The sequence below is a fragment of the Drosophila ananassae genome, chromosome 2L, assembly GCF_017639315.1.
Source record: "Drosophila ananassae strain 14024-0371.13 chromosome 2L, ASM1763931v2, whole genome shotgun sequence".
Lineage (NCBI taxonomy): Eukaryota > Metazoa > Arthropoda > Insecta > Diptera > Drosophilidae > Drosophila > Drosophila ananassae.
In genome coordinates this window covers 16,658,403-16,676,044 of record NC_057927.1, presented here as the reverse complement: position 1 = coordinate 16,676,044, position 17,642 = coordinate 16,658,403, and the positions used below count along the sequence as shown (strand labels likewise).

The 17,642-nt window shown below is 41.6% G+C and overlaps 4 protein-coding genes, 1 long non-coding RNA gene and 2 other non-coding genes across 9 annotated transcripts in view; 3 read left to right on the top strand and 4 right to left on the bottom strand.

The window, feature by feature from the left end:
* Window positions 1-11,474, top strand: part of LOC6499259 (aminopeptidase N) — a 31,088-nt gene extending 19,614 nt beyond the window's left edge. For both annotated transcript variants that reach the window (XM_014910501.3, XM_001954973.4), the window contains 9 exons: window positions 3,881-4,064; window positions 4,396-4,692; window positions 6,590-6,964; window positions 7,023-8,453; window positions 9,544-9,667; window positions 9,737-9,927; window positions 9,991-10,158; window positions 10,215-10,358; window positions 10,432-11,474. In XM_014910501.3, the coding sequence (XP_014765987.1) occupies window positions 3,881-4,064; window positions 4,396-4,692; window positions 6,590-6,964; window positions 7,023-8,453; window positions 9,544-9,667; window positions 9,737-9,927; window positions 9,991-10,158; window positions 10,215-10,358; window positions 10,432-10,687 (3,170 nt within the window). In that variant the 3' untranslated portion in view covers window positions 10,688-11,474. The remainder of the gene's footprint in view (window positions 1-3,880; window positions 4,065-4,395; window positions 4,693-6,589; window positions 6,965-7,022; window positions 8,454-9,543; window positions 9,668-9,736; window positions 9,928-9,990; window positions 10,159-10,214; window positions 10,359-10,431) is intronic.
* A 121-nt stretch (window positions 11,475-11,595) lies between these two features.
* On the top strand, window positions 11,596-13,175 carry LOC26513652. 2 transcript variants are annotated; one of them, XM_014911709.3, is made up of 6 exons: window positions 11,596-11,701; window positions 11,757-11,958; window positions 12,014-12,135; window positions 12,208-12,255; window positions 12,322-12,652; window positions 12,708-13,175. In XM_014911709.3, coding segments are annotated over exons 1-6 (1,164 nt in total). In that variant the 5' UTR covers window positions 11,596-11,700; the 3' UTR covers window positions 13,168-13,175. The 2 variants fall into 2 exon arrangements, with proteins under 2 accessions (XP_014767195.1, XP_044570201.1); XM_044714266.1 differs by lacking the exons at window positions 11,596-11,701; window positions 11,757-11,958 and having other exon boundaries at window positions 12,003-12,135; window positions 12,213-12,255.
* Window positions 12,106-12,784, bottom strand: LOC123257021. Its single transcript, XR_006506927.1, has 3 exons — window positions 12,647-12,784; window positions 12,317-12,497; window positions 12,106-12,251 (listed from the first exon to the last, which is right to left on the bottom strand). It is a non-coding gene; the product is annotated as an uncharacterized LOC123257021 (long non-coding RNA).
* A 200-nt stretch (window positions 13,176-13,375) lies between the features above and the next one.
* Window positions 13,376-13,447, bottom strand: Trnaq-uug. Its single transcript has one exon. It is a non-coding gene; the product is annotated as a tRNA-Gln (tRNA).
* Window positions 13,448-13,763: 316 nt separating this feature from the next.
* On the bottom strand, window positions 13,764-13,835 carry Trnaq-uug. Its single transcript has one exon. It is a non-coding gene; the product is annotated as a tRNA-Gln (tRNA).
* A 214-nt stretch (window positions 13,836-14,049) lies between these two features.
* LOC6499260 (sperm-associated antigen 1) lies at window positions 14,050-15,873 on the top strand. Its single transcript, XM_001954972.4, has 5 exons — window positions 14,050-14,418; window positions 14,474-14,898; window positions 14,958-15,085; window positions 15,143-15,270; window positions 15,327-15,873. Exons 1-5 carry the CDS (start codon window positions 14,152-14,154, stop codon window positions 15,825-15,827), a joined length of 1,449 nt encoding a protein of 482 aa, XP_001955008.1. The 5' UTR covers window positions 14,050-14,151; the 3' UTR covers window positions 15,828-15,873.
* Window positions 15,814-17,588, bottom strand: LOC6501332 (uridine phosphorylase 1). Its single transcript, XM_001954971.4, has 7 exons — window positions 17,367-17,588; window positions 17,041-17,070; window positions 16,862-16,982; window positions 16,465-16,806; window positions 16,270-16,411; window positions 16,018-16,211; window positions 15,814-15,960 (listed from the first exon to the last, which is right to left on the bottom strand). Exons 1-7 carry the CDS (start codon window positions 17,555-17,557, stop codon window positions 15,868-15,870), a joined length of 1,113 nt encoding a protein of 370 aa, XP_001955007.2. The 5' UTR covers window positions 17,558-17,588; the 3' UTR covers window positions 15,814-15,867.
* Window positions 17,589-17,642: the final 54 nt, after the last annotated feature.

The window sequence follows — 17,642 nt, the reverse complement described above, 5'->3', positions numbered from 1 at the left end:
CTTCCTCAAGTTCAAAGTCGAGTAATCAAATTTTATGTTACTGCTGCTATTGAACTCTTGTTAACAATTACACATAAATGTATAGTTTGTGCTTTGGCATTTAACGCATGATTGACTTGTTAAGATATGGAGTACCTCGCTCTAACCCTCTGCGGGGTAATGCGATCCCACAAGCCCAACGTAATTTCGAGTAAGACGATCTCGTGTTTGTGTGCGAAATGCAAACAGTTGCCACATTCGGGTTTTATGAGTTTTTCGATTTTGTTTAACAACGCGGCAAAACCGACCCATTCCAAACCAGAACCAGTATAATAAAATAGTGCTTGGAGTACGAGGGGTTATAGTTTCGGGGGCTAACGGGGCGGATGAAATTCATCGAAAGTGTTGACTGGGCATTCGGTTTCGTTTGAGTGATCAACTATTTGATGATTCATGTGTGCGGTTTTTGGTTAAAAAACGATTTCCTTGCCTTTTTTGATATCTTAGACCACAATGTGTTTAATGCTTTTATTAATGAGATCTGAGGGCGAGAACTCAACTAGCCAGACGCTTTTGGATCTATTTATTTCTTATTTGGAGGGTATCCAGGCATAGACTACTGGAAGATATTCTCTGCGCCTGGCATTGTTCTTCTATAAATGTTCAAAATCATTTGAGCATTAAAATTTCCTTATGGCTAATTATAGAAGCTGCCGATCTGCCAAAGTTGAATAACACCGAGGCGCTGACACACACTCCCGTGAATTGCATGTGCTTTATAGCTATTGCAGGAATGTGCGAATGTTTGAGTGGATATTTTTAGCATTATTTCAAACATTTGGCGCCTGCAATCGGCGATCGCCAATCGACTCTGTGTAATTTACACTCACGCATCGCTGGCAAATAACAATAACAGCAAAGGGATACAGTATTAAATAGTATTGGACGCGCCCCCTGCAGCGACACGTGCCACTGAACGCATTTTTATTTTCAATCCCACAGCCCCCCTAGCCAATCGGCGTCAATTTCATTAAATGCCGTTCAATTAAATTGCGGCTGCCTAGTGCCAACAATTCGACTTCACCCGCACATATGTACGATACATGGTTTTACTTTTGCTTTTCATTTCCTCCCCATACATTATTTCATGCTCTGTTCCCATTTGGCTTACACTCGACACGCTCATCACACGCTAATAATAATTCTGTAATGATTAATGAAAACATTCCAGCCATTTCACCTTGCTTCCAAATTCATTTGCCTTTAAATTCAGCTTGCTCTCTATTTTTTCTTCTACTCCCTCTTGTCTGAAACAGCCATCATATCCTATTCCAATCCCAAACTGCAAATCCCCTTAACGGCTTCTGCAATTTACGCGCCCACCACAACATCAGCAGCCACTCCGACATCAGCCACCGCAGCCACATCCAAAACCGCATCTGCATCTGCATCCGCTTCATTATCATCACCACCAGGTTCATCCACAGCAGCAGCAGCAACGTCAGGAGGACCTCCAAGGGGAGGTCCTTTCCAAGGATTTGTTGCCAAGTTGCGTAGTTTTAAACTTGACGACACGAAAAGTATCAAAAAACGTTTCCATTTCGATTATATATCAAAGGATAGATTTTTGGGTATGTTTCAAAATTTAAAACTTAATATTAATTGAAATAAAAAGTAATGTAAAAGGACAGAAGATATAAGAGTTCGTGAGCTCTTCCACCTACATATAACTAGGTACTCGTAGAACCAAATAGAATACGACAATCTGAACTTAAATCTAGAAAAAAAGTTCTAAAGGGTAAAGTTTTTATTATGATGTTTTCGGTGTTATGTTTTTTCATTTTATCTAAAGCCCATTTTGTATGCATATTGTATTTCGATCGCTCCAGATGATCCCAACTTTTAATCAAACCAAATTAGCATTTTCATTAACCATTTTTGTTAACATTTATGGGTTCGTTATTCCCACATTAATGAAAAATCAGCCCAAAACCCGTCGTGGGCGTCAAAATTTTTGATGGCGCCTCACGCTTTCCGCCCACACAGGTACACTCTTACACTCATCCAAGAAACTATTGGGGAAACATTGTAAATTTCACTTGGTTCAAAAAAAAAAAAAAGAAGAAAGAAGGGGCGACCAACTTAATTTGAATGTTTTATTGACGACTGGAGCTACTTAAACTGCGACTTATGAATATTAAATCGGCCCGCCTTAAAGGGAATCAGTTGGTGGCCTGGGATTAAAGGGAATAGAGCTATTGCTTCTGCCCTCACACACACCTCTACAGGTGGGACATTACACTCTCTATTAAGCGGAAATTGAGGTTCGTCATGTGTTCGTCAAAATTAGATTTTTTCACCTCCCACTGCATGGACTACATGGACCAGAGCCAAACAAACAATAAATAAAAGGGAAAAACAAAAAACAGGGAAAATTTAAAAAGCTTTCAGCGCATAGGGCACTATCGGGGGCAGCTATCTCTGAATTATAGGTCTTGACAACTGATCTATCAGAACAAGAGATCCGTGCGGCTCTAATCAGCTCACAGCTGCAGGTGGTGCAGTTGCTTTTTTATTTTTGGGTGCACCACATAAATTCCATCAGCCCGTGGTCGAAGATCAAAGCGTGTGGCTGCAGGAGCATCTGTTCGTTGGCCTGGCCTCTGAGATGAACTGCAGATACATTGCAACAGGTGGATGGTGGATGGTTGAAGGTGGAAGGCAGGCTAAATTTCTTAGAAAGTTTCGAGAAACAAGGTTAGATTGTTAGTGAAATTTAATTAAAACACGATATCGAGCGATGGAGTCACTGACATTGCCTATGCCTTTCCCATAAAAGTACCATGCGCACACATCATAAAAGTTTTGAGGCCTCCTTCTGTGAAGGCCAGCGAGAAATGGTAATCGGGTAATTGAAAATTCCCGTCACGTGCTTTAATTTCTGCTCCCGTTCGTTGACAGCGGAATAGTGGTCGTCGAAAGTTTCCTACCACAGCTTATTTCATCATCAGATAAGGTTCTAGAGAGCTTCATTTATCTACTTCTCCATTGCTGGTCTGGCCAAATTTTGCTTATCATGGCAGTTTTTCATTTCTTATCTGATGATCAAGCAACTGATATTTCCACCCACATACCAAGTGTTCCATCGTTTCCAGATTATAGTTCCAGGAAACGTGAATGCCTTACCTTTCCGATTTGTCTTCAAAAAATATTGCACTCCATTGTGCCCTATCTTTTGTGTAGCACTGTGGAGGTGCATTTTGGCTCAGACCCAACTACCGCTTTGGTTCTCCTTGGCTTGTTCAACAAACTGTTTTGCCCTTTAAAACGATCCACCCATTACTTTTCACTCAACTCGAGTTTTCGCCATAAAGAGCCAGTTTAACGATCGCCAACTGCTGCCTCAGATTAAAGCAAAAACGCAGCGGGATGGGATTATGTGGCAGTTGCAACTCCGGGGATTGGCTGCCCACATTTTTGTTGTCGACACCCCGCTAAATGGCCCGCTAACATTTTCAGTTTCCACGCACTCGACTCTTGGCTAAATTATGCTATAAATCAGTTTGATGCTCCCATCAATTGTTTACATGGCAAGCAACTATTCAAATATACATAATGCATTGGCATCTGAGGAATTTGAAAAAATTATTTGAAATAAAGATCTATAAACAATTTCTGAATGCACTGAAAATAATCAAATAATTGGACAAAGCATAAACTTTATGAGCGGGCCGTAAAATTTAAGATGCAAGCATGTGAGTAGGGGCGTGGGTGCGATCATTTCTGACAGCTAATAAATTTGTTGGTCTCTCAATCTTTACGAGAAATAAAAGGTCTTTGGAAGAAGAACTGAATCCCTAAATCAAAAAAATTTTATTTAAAATATCTTATTTTTTTTCAGGTGGTCAGCTGAAGACCAAAAATGGCCAGAAGTATGTGTTTAATGGACCTCCATCGGGGGTTTATGTGTCGAAGGCATGCCTGGTGATCGCCGCCTTCATCATGGTGGTGGCCCTGCTCTTCTCCATTGCAGTTACCTATTTTGTGACCAGGCAGGGAATGAGTCCCAAGGAAATCAGTGCCGGGTAAGTCTGATGTAGAACCAACCCTAATCAAGCCAGGGTGTGGTTTGATTATTAAGTTAGTCGGGTATTTATTTAGTTTCATGGTTTCGTTTTGCATTTTGCTAAACGTTTTGGCAAGCGTGCTAATTGGCAGTCGAACCCAGGCGACATGACCTCATTCAGAAAGTGAAAGCAATTTATGCGTTTCCTTCAGCGCTCAGCCGCAGAAGCGACTGCTTTCGAGGCGTGGAAGGGTCAGAATGAAAAACTGGGTGCGTCCCAGGCACTTTGCATAAGCCAAACCCGAACTGATTTGCTCCTTAATAACGCGTCTCCTTCAATATGGTTTCAGTTGCATCACTGCCGATCGTAAAGATGTTAATGCGACACAAATTCAAACTGCCGGCTGGATAAGTGCGAGCTCTCCACCACCGCCACCATTTACGCCCACACCCTCGACGACAGCCACGCCCACCCCCAGTGCCCCGCCCATTCCGCCAATTGTGGAGCCCGAGGAGAAGAAGATAGCACCTCCTCCAGTGGGTGACATACCAGAGGTTGTGCCTGCCCCGGAAGTCGAGGATACCACCCCCAAGCCCGTGGACCGGTTACTCAAACTCTACGAGGGATGGCGCCCAGTCCACTACCAGTGAGTAAAAAAACCGCAGGTGCAAAAGTAGGGAGGGTCAAGCAATTTAGTACTTAACCACAATTGCTCTTAATGAAAAGCGCCACCGGCCAAACACGCGCTGATTTCCCATCTTCTGTTTAAATTGCTTTGCATGTCAGCAATTCGATTCCAGCAAGAAGCAGCCGACACTTAAATTGCTCACTTAGATATTCCGACATTTCCTGCTCCCATTGCTGTCACAAAAATGCCGGAATTTATCTAGTTTCCAGATAATATGTATCTTGTTGAACATGTTGTGACAACTATATTAAATTAAAGTATATTTTCCCAAGCTGCACGGAGAGAATAGAAAAATCTCATTATCTCGAAAATAAATATATCCACAATCTATTCAAGTGAAAAGCTGTTTAGATTTCATTGAAATGCTAATTAGCTCTTTGGGGTAAAATATATTCAAAGCTCTTTTCCTTCTTACCCAATTGGGTAGCCATGCAAGGATTGTAGCTTTATCCTTGGCAGGAACTCCTCCACTAGCATCCGCCCTAAGCCAAACCCATTGACGTCAGAATTCTGGGGTCGCATGTACACGTTTATTTTTCTATTTCTATGAAACAAACTGGGTCAAGGATTGAGCCGTTGCAGTTCAGTAGCCCGATGTAGTAGCCGTTTACTCAAAGTGGACACCGGGGCACTTTGGCCAACAGCTTGTAACGGTCTAACGACTTGTTTAAGACACCGCAGGAGATGACCAGAAAACAGACTTGGCAGGGAGCAACTTGTGTTGTCAGTCGAACGGAAATCGGTTAGGCCTAGCATCAGTCACACTTCGGAAAAGATGCGGCATAGATCTGAGGGAACAATAAGCGCACGCCGACTGTCGGCATGACATAATGCGCCAGATACTTGCGCCGAATAGATGGTCAGATAGAAAGATCCATGCTCAGCTCCTCGGTAGCCGCATGTATTAATATAATTGACACAGAAAGCCCAAGCTGGGCATTAATTTGAGCACCGCACGCAGCCACCAACTCCCCGATGGAGGGAAAATTAAAAGGAGGTGGAGACACAGATACAGATACAGATCGGCTCGATGGTTGATAGATTGCGGCATGTGCGGCAAAGTTCTGGAGCTTGCATCGGGTGAATCGATGCCAACTGATTTTGCAGCTGTTGGTTGTCAGTAGTAGTATCTCTCAGATACGTGATCCGGTCCCCTCGGAACATCTTCATGGCAAATTGCTCTGAGATCGAAGTTGCAAGCTTCCTGGTTGCCCGACGCACGCATTGTAAGCCAATCGCCTCAATTAAAAGCAACTAGGCGCAAAGCCCGCACCCAGGGGATTCCAGATTGGCGAAAGGCGGAACGCGGTGGAAGAAGTTTGGGTAATGGCAGGGGCTGGAGGACGAAGACTCCAACTGGCTCCATCTGTGGCATTCTTGGCAAGCGGTTGCAAGGGGAACGGACTCTAGTGGAATCAATATTCAATCAATGTGTATTACCTTAACATTAGCTCAGGGTATTATGATATTCAAATGAAAGTAAAGTTATGTCAAACCTAATGGCCATTGAAAGAGCATCATAGTTGTGTCATAGTTCCCCGAGCAATTATCGCGCTGCCTGTTTGCTTCGATTTCTGATGCGGCTTAGGAGATGGCATGCATTTCATTTGCCGCCATCCCAGACTAATGGTGGCATTCGAAGCCCCGGACAGATAGCTGTGTGAATTTCATTCATTGGCCCCGGAATGGGTGCCAAACATATGTGCAGGCTGCCCTCTTGCGAGTGATTGATTGATTGGCACTTTTGATGGGGCCGACTTGACATTTTTGGCAGTCATTTGCATTTCACCTGCAACGGATGTTTGCTCTTACACTTCCCATAGCTATTTTTATAATACCTTTTCCTCTCTTTCAGTCTTTTGATTGAGCCCAGTGTGGAGGCGTCTACCAGCAACGGCAGCCTCACCATTGAAATCGAACGGGATGAGTCCAAGGTGACCACCTGGGAGCCCATTGTGCTCGACGTCCACAATGTCAGCATCTCAAATGTGAGAATAATCCGTGCTCCCCTCGCCGGCAAGGCACGAAATGGATCTGATGAACAGGAACTGGACTTTGACAGCGACTACGGCGATGACAATGCCACCTTTGTGGTCAGTTTGCAGAAGGACTTGTCCGAGGAGAGTGAGCTCAAGTTGCTCTTGAGTCTGGATTTTGTCAGCCAGGTGACGGATACCCTGCAAGGCATCTACAAAACCAGTTATACTAACCCAAACAACAAACAAGTGGAGTAAGTGTTACATTTTATTACCAAAAAGTATTAAGGATTAATTCTAATCCTGTTTCAGATGGATGATCAGCACACAATTCTCACCCATCGATGCCCGGCGGGCCTTTCCCTGCTTCGATCGTCCGGACATGAAGGCCAACTTCACGATCAGCATCATCCGGAACACCAAGTACAAGATGGCCTTGTCCAACATGCCCCGAGCTCACAGCAGCCAATATCGCGTGGGATACGTTCGGGACGACTTCATGACCACCCCGAAGATGCCCACTTACCTGGTGGCTTTCATAGTATCGAACATGGCTGATTCTGGATATGCTACTTTGGACAGCGCCATGCACCCACGCGTGGATATTTGGACACGACCCAACTTCTTGGACATGACCCACTACGCCTATAATATGGTCAGAAAGTTCCTACCGTATTACGAAGAGTACTTCGGCATCAAGAACAAGATGCCCAAGATTGATCTCGTCTCGGTGCCGGACTTTGGATTCGGAGCGATGGAGAACTGGGGCTTGATCACGTTCCGGGACTCGGCGCTGCTGGTGCCGGAGGATCTGGAGCTGGCCTCCTCCTCGGAGCACATGCAGTATGTGGCCGAGATTATTGCTCATGAGTTGGCACACCATTGGTTTGGTAACCTGGTAACCCCAAAGTGGTGGGACGACCTCTGGCTCAAGGAGGGCTTTGCCTGCTACATGAGCTATAAAGCATTGGAGTACTCTCACCCAGAGTTCCAAATGATGGACACCCTTACGGTGCTGGAATTCAAGGAGTCGATGCGACACGACGCGGACAACACCTCCCACGCCATTTCCTTTGACGTTCACACCACAGACGACGTTCGCCGCATCTTTGATCCTATTAGTTACTCCAAGGGCACAATTCTACTGCGCATGCTCAACTCCATCGTGGGCGAAGATGCCTTCCGATCTGCTACCCGAGACCTTCTGAAGAAGTTTGCTTACGGAAACATGGAGAGAGACGATCTGTGGGACATTCTCACACTGCACGGCCACGAACAGGGTACTTTGCCGAAGGATCTCACTGTGAAGCGGATCATGGACTCGTGGATCACTCAGCCCGGTTATCCGGTAGTGAATGTGACGCGCCGTGGTACCGATTTGGTCCTGCGCCAGGATCGGTATTTGCTGCCAACCAAAAACTCCTCGGATCAGAGCCGCTGGTTCATTCCCATTACATTTGAGACCGATGAGATGCACAAGGGCGATGATATACCCACCCACTGGATGCGAGGCCAGGACGAAGAGGAGCTCGTTGTGAGAAATGTCTTCACCAACGCTACGAACGGAGGCAATGTCGTGTACTTGAACTTGAACCGCCAAGGCTACTATCGGGTCAACTACGACATGCCATCTTGGCTGGCCCTCAAGAAGAACTTCAGCATTTTACCCAAGATCACGAGGGCTCAAATCTTGGACGATGCTTTGCACTTGTCACAGGCGGAGTACCTAACCTACGACATACCGTGAGTTTCAATAAGCTACTACTAGTCAAGGTCATTATAGCTTCCAGCGATGGCCATATCTTTGCCAATACATGTCCGATTCTTAAGCGGACTACCTCAATCGATTTGTAGATCGATTCTCCGTTAATCTGCATCAAAATCCAGGAACGAAATATTTTTTAGATTTTTTATCAATTTTTGTGGGGCATACCCTTTAAAATGCGCAAAATGCTTGTGAAGGACAATATAGCTTCCAGCGATGGCCATATCTTTGTCAATACATGTCCGATTCTTAAGCGGAATAGCTTAATCGATTTGTAGATCGATTCTCCATCAATCTGCATCAAAATCCAGGAACAAAATATTTTTTAGTTTTTTTATCAATTTTTGTGGGGCCCTTTAAAATGCGGAAAATGCATGTCAAGGACAATATAGCTTACAGCGATGGCCATATCTTTGTCAATACATGTCCGATTCTTAAGCGGAATAGCTTAATCGATTTGTCGATCGATTCTCCGTTAATCTGCATCAAAATCCAGGAACGAAATATTTTTTAGATTTTTTATCAATTTTTGTGGGGAATACCCTTCAAAATGCGGAAAATGCTTTTCAAGGACAATATAGCTCCCAGCGACGGCCATATCTTTGTCAATACATGTCCGATTCTTAAGCGGAATACCTTAATCGATTTGTCGATCGATTCTCCGTTAATCTGCATCAAAATCCAGGAAGGAAATATTTTTTAGATTTTTTATCAATTTTTGTGGGGGATACCCTTCAAAATGCGGAAAATGCATGTCAAGGACAATATAGCTTCCAGCGATGGCCATATCTTTGTCAATACATGTCCGATTCTTAAGCGGAATACCTTTATCGATTTGTAAATCGATTCTCCATCAATCTGCATCAAAATCCAGAAACGAAATATTTTTTAGATTTTTTGTCAATTATTGTGGGGTAAACCCATCAAACTGCGGAAAATGCTTGTCAAGGACCATATAGCTCCTAGCTAAGACCATATCTTAGCCAATAAATATCTCCATCAATCCATACTACTATCCATTATTCATACTTTTGGATAAAGATATATAAACTAAATCGTTATTTGCAGTTTAACCTTCCTGATGGAACTTTTTACTGCCCTTGACGACGAGTTGCTCTGGAGTGCTGCCAAACCTGGTCTCAACTATCTCATTTACAACCTTAAAAAGGAGCCTGCCTACGAGTATTTCAGGGTAAGAAGATTATTAATCTTGTGACCTTCAAGAAAACATATTCATTTTTAAATTCTTTCGCCCAACTAGGCCTTCATGAAGTTCATTGTACGACCTGCCTTTGATAAGTACGGCCTGAATGAGCCGGACAACGAGTCTCATTTGCAGCTTAAGCACAGAGCTCTGGTGGCATACTTAGCCTGTAAATTCAACTACGATAGATGCACCCAAGTGGCACAAATGAAATTCCGGGAGTGGATGCGGGATGAAAGGAAGAATCCGTGAGTTTCCTTAGTGTTAGAAAGTATTAAGTTTATTCATTATCATACTCTTTCAAACCACAGCATTAAGCCCAATCTCAAGTCTGTGATTTACTGCACAGCTCTGGCGGAAGGCACTCATCAGGAATGGTATTTTGCCCATCAGCAATATAAGAAAACCACAAGTGCTTCTGAGAAGGAGGAGATACTCAAATCGCTGGGTTGCACCACCAAACCGTGGTTGCTGTCCAAGTAAGAAGATATAGATCACTCCTCCAGATCGGATATTAATGTATTGTGCTTCTTAGGTACCTTAACATGACCATCGATCCCAACTCGGGAATTCTCAAACAAGATGGAGAGCTAGCCTTCAGTTCAGTGGCCTCCAACGCCATCGGTCATGAAATAGCCTTTGATTTTCTCCAGAGCAACATCAAGGAGATTGCCGAATAGTAATTATAATTTTTCCTTCTTAATTTTAATCCCCGTATATTCATGATACCGATTATCGACTTCCATCTACAGCTATGGCGATGGCTTTTCCACTCTGTCCGATATGATCAAGTCGCTGACACTCTACATGAACAAGGATTTCCATAAGAACCAGCTACTTGAGTTGGCCGCCAACTGCCGCAAATTGGGACTGCCTGCCGTGGCAGCGAGCATCGACATGGCCCTGGAACAGGTTAACAACAACATCTACTGGCGCAGCCACTCCTACCACAGCCTCAAGGACTTCCTCGAGGGCATCGTCAGGGAGTTCCAGATCAACATATTGTAGGGCGGGAAAATTCAAATTGATTTCAACCAAAAACATGATTTAGCTATTGTAGCGATTATTAATATTATTATTTGTATTCATTCAAAGGCCTCAAATTAATTTAATGAAACGAATAATTTGCGAAAAGTGATATAAACGTAAGTTAGCGAGCATAATTTAGGTATCCGATATACTTTTTGCAATTGTATATTTATTTATTTGTAAGTCGTGCTTTTTCTGCTTCTTGGCATTGCTCTGCAACGTTCCTACTAAAAATAGAAAAATTGTAACTGCAAATTAAAAAACACATAGTTCGAATAACTTAAATACATCGTCAGTTTTTATGCCCCCATATGTATATCAAGAAATATCTAATGCTGCTTGTGTAAAATCTGTATTACCTAAACTAATGTATGATTGTGTCAAGTACTTTACTTTCGTACACCTTTAGATCCTAAGCGTATAAATCTAGCACTAAGTGAACCAAATATCTATTTTTTAGTCGTCCAGAATCAACTATTGGAGAGGATGGGACAAGAGCACGCTTCGAGTTTTTAAAATTATATTGAGGGGAGCCATTGTGGCGGTAACTGAGTGTCCTTAAAGCATGGTTTAAATTGTTGTTAAAGGAGAATACACCACATGCACACAAAAATATATTTATTATTGTACGATTACCTATTGTGTATTTTGTAAAGCCAACACTGAAATACTTTTATCGCTGCTGCACAACCATGTAAATAAGTTTTAAAGCTTACACCTAAAGTTTAAATAAACTACTATGTATTTACGTAATTTTATTTTAAAACTTGTTTTTATATCCTGGGGGAAATTAAAGATTATACGAGGTTGATACAAGCAAATAACATTTGAAACGATTTTTTTAAATATTATTTTCGAAATACGTTATTGTTTGAAATATGCGACTACTCTGGCATGGGTGTTTTTTGGGACTAGGCTAGATTTTGCCTACGGTCACACTGATGTTTACCTCGCTAAAAAAATTGTAAACAAACATTTCCTCTCAAACAGCAAGTAAATATATTTAATTTATTCCATTAGAAATTGTGTTACAGTTCTTTTATAATAGTGGCCTGCAAAAGAAAGTGGTCATCCACCGAGGAAGACCAGTTCATTCATTTATGGGCGCACAATCTTCACCTTTTCAACTCTGGCAAGAAACTTGTTGACATTTATGAGACTCTATCGGGATATTTGCTAGCGGAGGGAATAGAAATCACTGCCAAAGGGGTTAAAACAAAAATGGAATCGTTGAAGCGAAAGTACACGAAGTCTGTATAAACCTTGTGGCCAGAGACCAATTATTTTCACGTCTCGAAATTGCAGTTTGTTTCATGCAGGCCGAAGCGATCAAAGCAGCATCTGGAAGCACTACGACACCATGTCTATTTTAATAGGAGACCAAGGATTCAGCCATATCCAGGATGAGCAGACCGATCAGTCTTCGCGTAAGATTTATTTCATAAATATTTTTCTCAAATATTAATTTATTTTGTAATTTATTTCTAACATCGGTTTAGGAAAGTCGGTTTATGCTGACGACCGAACACAACTCGATAAACAGCTTGGTAGGAAAATATTGCACTTTTCAAAATTAAAAGCCAATAGTAAATCTCAATATTATCTTACCGTAGATAAGACATACAATTCTGTTTTTTTGGATGAATGCTGTAAGGAGTTTTTCAACGATGAAGAGTGCAACCGTGTGAATAACACGCCCGCTGCAAAAAAAAGGAAGCAAAGATTTTCCAAGAATACTACTCCCATCAAACCCAGGAGACTCTGGACACTGGATCAGGAAAATATATTCCTAGATGTTTGGCAAAAATATGCCGTGGATATTTTGGGAGAGAGGAAAAATCAAGATGTTTATGTAGATATGCAACATGAACTGGAATCATTTGGCCTCTTTTTGAAACCAAGCGATATTAAAGCTAAAATAGAATCGTTTAAGCGTACATTTAGGTGGGTCCTAAAATATTCATTTTAGATGTGATATTCATATTCTTCTTACTTGCAGAGCCCAGAAAGATGCTGCTGGTGATCAAGTCGAATGGGTTCACTACAGGAAAGTCCGGAATGCCCTTAATCCTTTGAAAAACAAAATATCGGATGTTGGTGAAAGCAGCAGCTCTGATGATGATAAGTCTTGGCTTAAGGAGACTCCGACTCAGAATATTTCAATGACTTCGTCTGACGATATCGAGCAATATTCTCAGTCAGAAGAAAGTCCCACAGCAAATTCCTGTGATATACCAGACTTAAGCAACATTAAGAGCGACAGTGAAACAATGGCCTTGGATGTCCAGGTGATGGAAAAACCCTATGATAAGCGTAGTTTAGTTGAGGAATTTAGTCAGTATGTAACAAAGGAATTATCAGTGTTGAATGATGATTTGCTAATTGAAGCAAAGCGAAAAATATACAATGTTATATGTCTGATGCAAATGAAGCAAAATGAAATGAATAAAGAAACGTAGTCTACTGATACAAATGCTTTTTATTTACCCCTATCCTTCTCTTTTGGATTTCTAATATTCTGTTAATTAACATTATGTTAAATCTCTACATGCTCCAACATTTTTCTTTTTTCCATCAACATTTTTTTTTTTAAATATTAATAATAAATAATAAAAAATAATTAGTAATATTAAAATTAAAATAATATTTAAAAAAAATTTTGCATTCAGGTTCTACCGAGATTTGAACTCGGATCGCTGGATTCAAAGTCCAGAGTGCTAACCATTACACCATAGAACCGTGTTGTCTGGGAGGCCCAAATCCAACCATACTTTACCGACTGTGAAAAAAAACAAATTTGTTAAATAATTTAAAGTTAAGCTAAAATTAATAAAAATTTCTTTTTTAATAAAGTAATTTATATAAACAGGGCAGAAGGTTAACTATCCCATCTGCTGCGCAAATAATCAAAAACATTAATGTATAGTATCTGTTGTAAACATTAGCCCAATTTTAATTTAAAATTTCTGTTATTAAAATTATTTTTATATAAAATAATTATTAAAATAAGATTAAAAAAAACAAAATAAGATTTCAAAAATAGAATTATTTTAGAAGGTTCTACCGAGATTTGAACTCGGATCGCTGGATTCAAAGTCCAGAGTGCTAACCATTACACCATAGAACCTTGGTGCCGGAGAGCTGCTAAAGTACAATTTTGTGCCACCGGCACTAAATTCTGTGTTGACTTGCTTGTGGTGGTTTCGAAAAAAAGGTTTCCTGCTGAAAAACGAGATTGTGGTGCCTCTGGGTAAGTTACGAAAATAACAAGGGAGGAAGAAGGTCCGGCCACATGAGGCTGCCATTTCGAACTGTCAACGTTCTCGTTCTCTAAGTAGCCGGGTGATTGCTAGGGGAATTTGTTTGATCAATATAGTTTTATGAAAACTACGAACAACCACAGGCAGGAATCTATTTTTTTACGTTGCAAATAAGACAACATAATGGAGCAAAAGAAATCCCTCTTGGAGAAATACGACATACCATTAAATCATTTGGATTTTGTGTATGTTGAAAAATGCACAAATGCCCGGGAAATGGAAAAAATTGTGCATATCCTGCGCTCCGGCGAAGAAGGCTATTTCCCTGACCTATTACGCGTTTCGGAGGAGAAGCTGAAGGAACTCAAGCCAGACAGCAGACTTTTTCGCTACGAGGAACCTATAAAACAGAGCGACGTCCTGGACAAGAAGGAACTGAAGCCCATTATGGTAAGTACGGTGGTTCTAAACGCTTTATTACTTTTAATGCAACTATTAATTGAAGGATTGGACCAATGCTATAAAATCAAAAGACCAAGCCCTTAACGAACTAAAGAAGGATAAACTTCTCCTGGATATGCCGTCTGTTCGGAAATTGGCTAAAATAGACCTTGAAAAATCAAGCACTGAGCAATCGAAACCAACCAAAAAGGCACAAGTACCAGCAGCAGCACAGCCTTCTAAGCCCAAGGAGGAAAGGATCAAAGCGACCGATTACAGAAAATGGGATAAGTATGATCCCGACGAGGAGCTATTACGTATGGATCTCAACGAGGAGCGGAACAAAGAGGAAGAGGAGGCAAAGATGGCCAGTCAACAAAAACCTATTTCCGAGGACGCTTTACTCGACGAAAAGAAATCCATGTACGAGCGACTGCAGATGCATCTAAAAAAACTAAGCCCTCTGGAACGAGAGCAATTTGCTGAAAAGTATTTAATTTAAAAACCATATCATTTTCGATTACTTAAATTTGTAACCCTTTTTAAAGACACCGCCTGCGAGGAAATGAGTTCTTTAGAGCCAAAGAGTACGAAAATGCCATTGAGGAGTACAATTGTGCCATTCTTTATGATCCCGATAATGCGGCTAGATCTTACAATAATAGAGCTGTGTCTCGTAAGTTTTCAGTGAAATTCCGAGAATATAATTAAAGTTTTTTTTTATTTTAAATAGATATGAAACTAAATCATTATATTGCTGCTATTTCGGATTGCGAAGCTTGCTTGCAGTTAGAGCCGGAGAACGTGAAGGCTTGTCTCCGACTGGCAGACGCTAACTATGCTCAAGGAAGACGTCGCGAGGTGAGTTTGAAAGAAAAATGGTTCTTTTTAATCCTTATATATCGTATTCTTATTAGTCCTACTATATGTACCAAAGAGTTCTTCAATTGGATCCAGAAAATACCAGTGCCAAAAAGTCGTTGGAGAAACTAAACTCACAGGTCGGAGAACTTGCGCCCTCAAATGCCACACGCTTGATGATCGAAGAGCTGAAGCCAGATGCAGATGAAAAGAAGGCCAAGAGCACCTCCAATGAAAAGCCAAAAATAGTTACGAAGGAAAAACCCCCTGCGGATAGTAAACCTTCTGTCGCCAAGGTGACTCCAGTAAGCAAGTCCCCAGAGCCTAAGGAGTATGATCTTGCAGAGTTGGTAAAGCCAAATCGTGTCGTGAAAAGCAAATTGGTAACTGCTGCCGAGGCACTGGGCAACAAGATGCAAGCCCCCAAAACCGGTTTATCCAAGCAATCCGCTCCGAACATTCAACCCAAACCAATGAAGGATCCGTCTCCACCAATGCTACGTCTACCACAGGAAAATCTCAATAACAGCAACAAACTCCTCATCCAAGAAATTTAGATGGCATCTTTATTGGACTGAAAATAAAATATAGCATTATCTAGCACTTCTGCAATAGGTTCTTAATGTATCGGCCCACGACTAAGAAGGGCCGCTGTTCAAATTCGTGCTTCTTCTCCATGGTTATTTCCACCTAGATAGGAGGTTCAAGTTTTACGGGGAATACACACAAATCATATTTTGCTCTCACCTGATCCCCGTTCAGTCGATTCACAATGGTCACACACACATCGCCGGCCTTGACTCCTATCTTCTGGGTAACCGAAGCAAACATGCTGGCCTCCATCTCAATGTTCACGATTCCTAGATCGAAGCACTTCTTCAGGAATTCCATTTTGTCGGCTTCCGTGTACTCGCATATAGCTCCATCCAACCGGCCCTGACCTGTTTCAATAAGAACCATGCTGGACCTATGAGGTTTCCTGATAATCGGGGCACTTACCCTCGTAGAAACAGTCCGTTCCCATTGTGTTGCCACTTATGGTTTTGAAACCATCGTCCTCTTTGCTACCATATGCTATAACATCCTTAATCACACTGTCAGGAAACTGAGCAGGTCGCACAACACGCTTACCAAGTATAGCCTGAATGAACACCACTTGAAAAATTGTTCTTCTCAGCTATGCAATCCACTTACAATCTCGTGCTCGTTGCGGAGAAAGCCGTTGAAGGCATTTTTTGTGACCACTACAGTGCCAGGTGGAACACCGACACCACCACAAGTACCGATCCGCAGGAAAACAGGGTCCTCACAGCCAGCATACTTGACCAGCTTCAACAGTTCGTGCAACACCACGCTGAAAGTGGAGGATCCAACGCCATGGCTGACAGTCAAGACAGGGCCAACCTTGAACATGGCATAGCGATGACCTCCACTACACAGATCCACGGGTTCACCGGTCTCGGGATCATCTAACACCTTTCGCAGATACAATGCAAGCTGTCGCATGCGAGACACAGTTCCTCCGCAGCAAATCACCTACGTTTATCAGATAAAATATTATCTAATGATTATGATATTGTCACTTTCTCACCTTGACGTCGCCGAACTTATTTTTGATTTCGGTTGGTTCTTGGGAGTTTTCTACATTGATGTTCAGATGGTACAAGAAATCCGAACACATGGTCTCCAAATGGGGATTAGCCAATTCAATACTGACAATAACCAACCATTTATAGAAAAGTAAACTATTTAAAAGGGTTATCCACTTACCTTCCAGACATTTTGCTGAAGGGTCTAACTCTGAAGAGGGAAAGTTTATATGAACTATTGGCTCACCAAGCTAATTTGTTGCTAATATATTAATCTTATCTGGCCAGCTGTGTTCAGCTATATTCTTTCAAATGTATATAACAAGCTATGTACTATATATATCATATTCTAAATACAATACATATATAGTTAATATAAACCACTTCCTTATTATGATGATTATAAATTAAAAACCACAAATCTTTGTAATGCAACGTTATTGATATTTTTCAAGTACATAGCTATATTGTATACTTTGTGATAACTTATAAACAAATAATATTTACGTATAGTTTTCTATAAATGAGCGAAAAGTCTTGTTGGCAACGGAATGAACAACGTGGTGCCACTTTTGAAATGGAAACAACAACGGACTGTGAAGAACCCGACCGATCCGTCTTCTCCGAGTGCTGGTGGCGAACTGTGCAAGTTTTCTAAATCGAACATAGTGCCTACATAGTAGGGTGCAAGGCTCCATTTACAACATGTGTAAGAACGAATGGATACCCCTTGAACTTAAGTGGATTTGTATGAACTCTATGAATTCGAATAAAATTGAAACA